Genomic DNA, 2,317 nt, shown 5'->3' with positions numbered 1-2,317 from the left:
TTGTTGGCAATGACAGAGGTCAAAAGGTCAATGTTTTATTCAGTGAAGCAAAGATGGCCGTGTATTGTCCCATAGAGACAGACTGCAGGAGGGAGCTCACCGTGATGCCGCGTCTCTGTGGAAAAGGTTAAAGCCAGAATAAGGCTGGAGTTTCACTTCCACAGAGCCACACACAACATGGAGGATTTTATTCTGCTGTGGGGTTTTAATATTTTATGTGCTGTGTCAGATGAAGGACAAATACAATTTAACAACCTCCTCGTTTAATGATTTTTAGCTGACACTTGTTTTTACATCAATGGGGATTTTTAACTGACTTTTTTTAACATCAATAATTGTTTATATGTTTTAAATTTTGTAAATAAAGTGTTAAAAGAAAAAAAAATCCTTCCTGCGTCCGTCCCTCCCTCACTCACTCACTCACTCACTCACTTCCTTCCTTCCTTCCATTCTCCCTCCCTTACTTACTTCCCTTCCATCCTTGCAGACGAGGGAGCTGACGGCCCATCTCAGTCCCCCTCTCCCAGCCAGCTATGGGTCTCTAGAGGACATCTCCTCCTCAATCACCTCTCCTCAGAACCGGGTCGCTGTAGAACAGAATCCAGAGGTTCTGAAGGACCAGCAGAATGGAGGAGAAGGATTTGAGACTTCTGCTCAGACAGGTATTTATTCTCTGATATCTAAAGCCAGGCATCCTTGACTTCATCCCACAGGTCTCCTTGTTTCCTTCTCAGCAGCGGGCGGTGCCATCAGGTTCGGTGCCGGGCCGGGTCCAACCGGTCTCAGGGAGTGTTTGGGGAAGCAGCAGCTGGGTCTCTGCAGCCAGGAGCAGAAGGACTCTCTAATGAAGCTCATCCAGGTAGGAACCATCTAAGCTGAGCTTGTCCAGCCTCGGTCCTGTTGTCCACAGCTGTCTCTGTTCCAGGTGTTCTGCTCACAGCTGGAGCTGCTCATCCAGCAGCTGTACGGCCTATCAGAGAGCATGGAGAGGGCGGCTGCTCCTGCTGGGGACGTGGACAGCCTGAAGTCCGCTCTGGCTCACTATCAGGTAACAAACGTCCTCAGAAAACAACAACAGCTTTTAGTTGGTTCTGTTGGGTTCTAATGGATCAGGAATGAAGATGTTCCTGGTAGATGTTCCTTCAGATTTAAATGGGTCCATCAATCCTATAAAAAACAAGAAGAGTTTCCTTTTTATGATGAATGAATCTTTGAGGAGAATAATAAGCTGGTAGAGCTCGTATCGGATGCCTACAGCCTGTATCTCTAAAAATAGTAGATGGAAAAAACGATAAAAATGATAATTGGTAAAGATTTATTATTCTCTAAGCGGACCCAGAGTGAGCAGATCGGTGAGCAAAGAGTCTGAGCCTGATTTGGCTGCCTGGTGTTTCAGAGCTTCCAGAAGGATGTGAGCAGCCACCAGCCTCTGACCTCCTGCGTTCTACAAGCTGGACAGCATCTTCTGAGCAGCATCACCGCCGTCGTTCCCTGTCAGTGCTCCAGGTCCAACATCTTGAACCGCCGCTTCCTGCTGAGTCTCACCGTTTCCTGTTTGTTTGTCTGCAGTTCTCAGAGATGCGCTGCTGATGATTGAGAGGCAGTCTGGAGCTCTGCAGACTCACTCAGACCTCTGGCTCTCCTCCATCCTGTCTGCTGTGGACACCCTGGCTCCGCCCACTCACCGCAGCTCTGCTCTGCTCAGAGAAGAGAGGAACTCTGCAGGAACCTGATCAGAGGCCTGTAGTCCCCGTCTGCTGACTGATTCCTAACAGTTCTGACCGGACTGACACCCTCAGCGCCTTGATCTCCTCTGTTTCTATGTGAGAACTCTGGGTCAGCTATTGGACCACCTATCAGCTGTCCTGCAAAGGAAGCAGGTCTAGAAGGACCGCCCTCTCAGGTCCATTCCTCTATTTCAGAAGCTCCACATGGATGGATGTTCTAAGCCTTAATTTCTATTCATTCTGATGGATTTCTGCTTTAACCAATCAGATTTCAGAAGAACAGATGACATCAGACCAATGAAACCGTGTGGATCAGAGCTCAGTGATGCTGGTTTAATTTATCTGACAGATTTCAGTTTGTTCACGTTAATGATAATAAATCTTCCTCATTCTCCAGGGTTACCTGTGGAGTTCCACAGGGATCAGTGCTAGGACCAATTCTCTTTACTACATATATGGGACTCATTTCCACCATTATGGTGATGATGCTCATCATAGGTTGCTGATAATGATAAAGTATAAAATCTTGGTGTTATAATAAAAACGTTCCTTTTTTTTTAATCTTTGACAATTGCAAAAATTAGAAATAC

The 2,317-nt window shown here is 46.6% G+C and overlaps 1 protein-coding gene across 3 annotated transcripts in view; it reads left to right on the top strand.

Annotated features, from left to right (window-relative positions):
* Window positions 1–2,311, top strand: part of cep68 (centrosomal protein 68kDa) — a 20,665-nt gene extending 18,354 nt beyond the window's left edge. For 2 of the 3 annotated variants that reach the window (XM_015387663.1, XM_015387661.1), the window contains exons 4-8: window positions 488–662; window positions 735–859; window positions 926–1,048; window positions 1,397–1,493; window positions 1,570–2,311. In XM_015387663.1, coding sequence (XP_015243149.1) covers window positions 488–662; window positions 735–859; window positions 926–1,048; window positions 1,397–1,493; window positions 1,570–1,733 — 684 coding nt within the window. In that variant the 3' untranslated portion in view covers window positions 1,734–2,311. The remainder of the gene's footprint in view (window positions 1–487; window positions 663–734; window positions 860–925; window positions 1,049–1,396; window positions 1,494–1,569) is intronic. The other variant, XM_015387662.1, reaches the window with a different exon arrangement.
* The last annotated feature ends 6 nt before the right edge of the window (window positions 2,312–2,317 follow it).

The sequence above is a fragment of the Cyprinodon variegatus genome, unplaced genomic scaffold, assembly GCF_000732505.1.
Source record: "Cyprinodon variegatus isolate N-32 unplaced genomic scaffold, C_variegatus-1.0 Scaffold401, whole genome shotgun sequence".
Classification (NCBI taxonomy): Eukaryota; Metazoa; Chordata; class Actinopteri; order Cyprinodontiformes; family Cyprinodontidae; genus Cyprinodon; species Cyprinodon variegatus.
The sequence above is the reverse complement of the archived record's forward strand: the minus strand, read 5'-3'. Positions and strand labels throughout refer to the sequence as shown.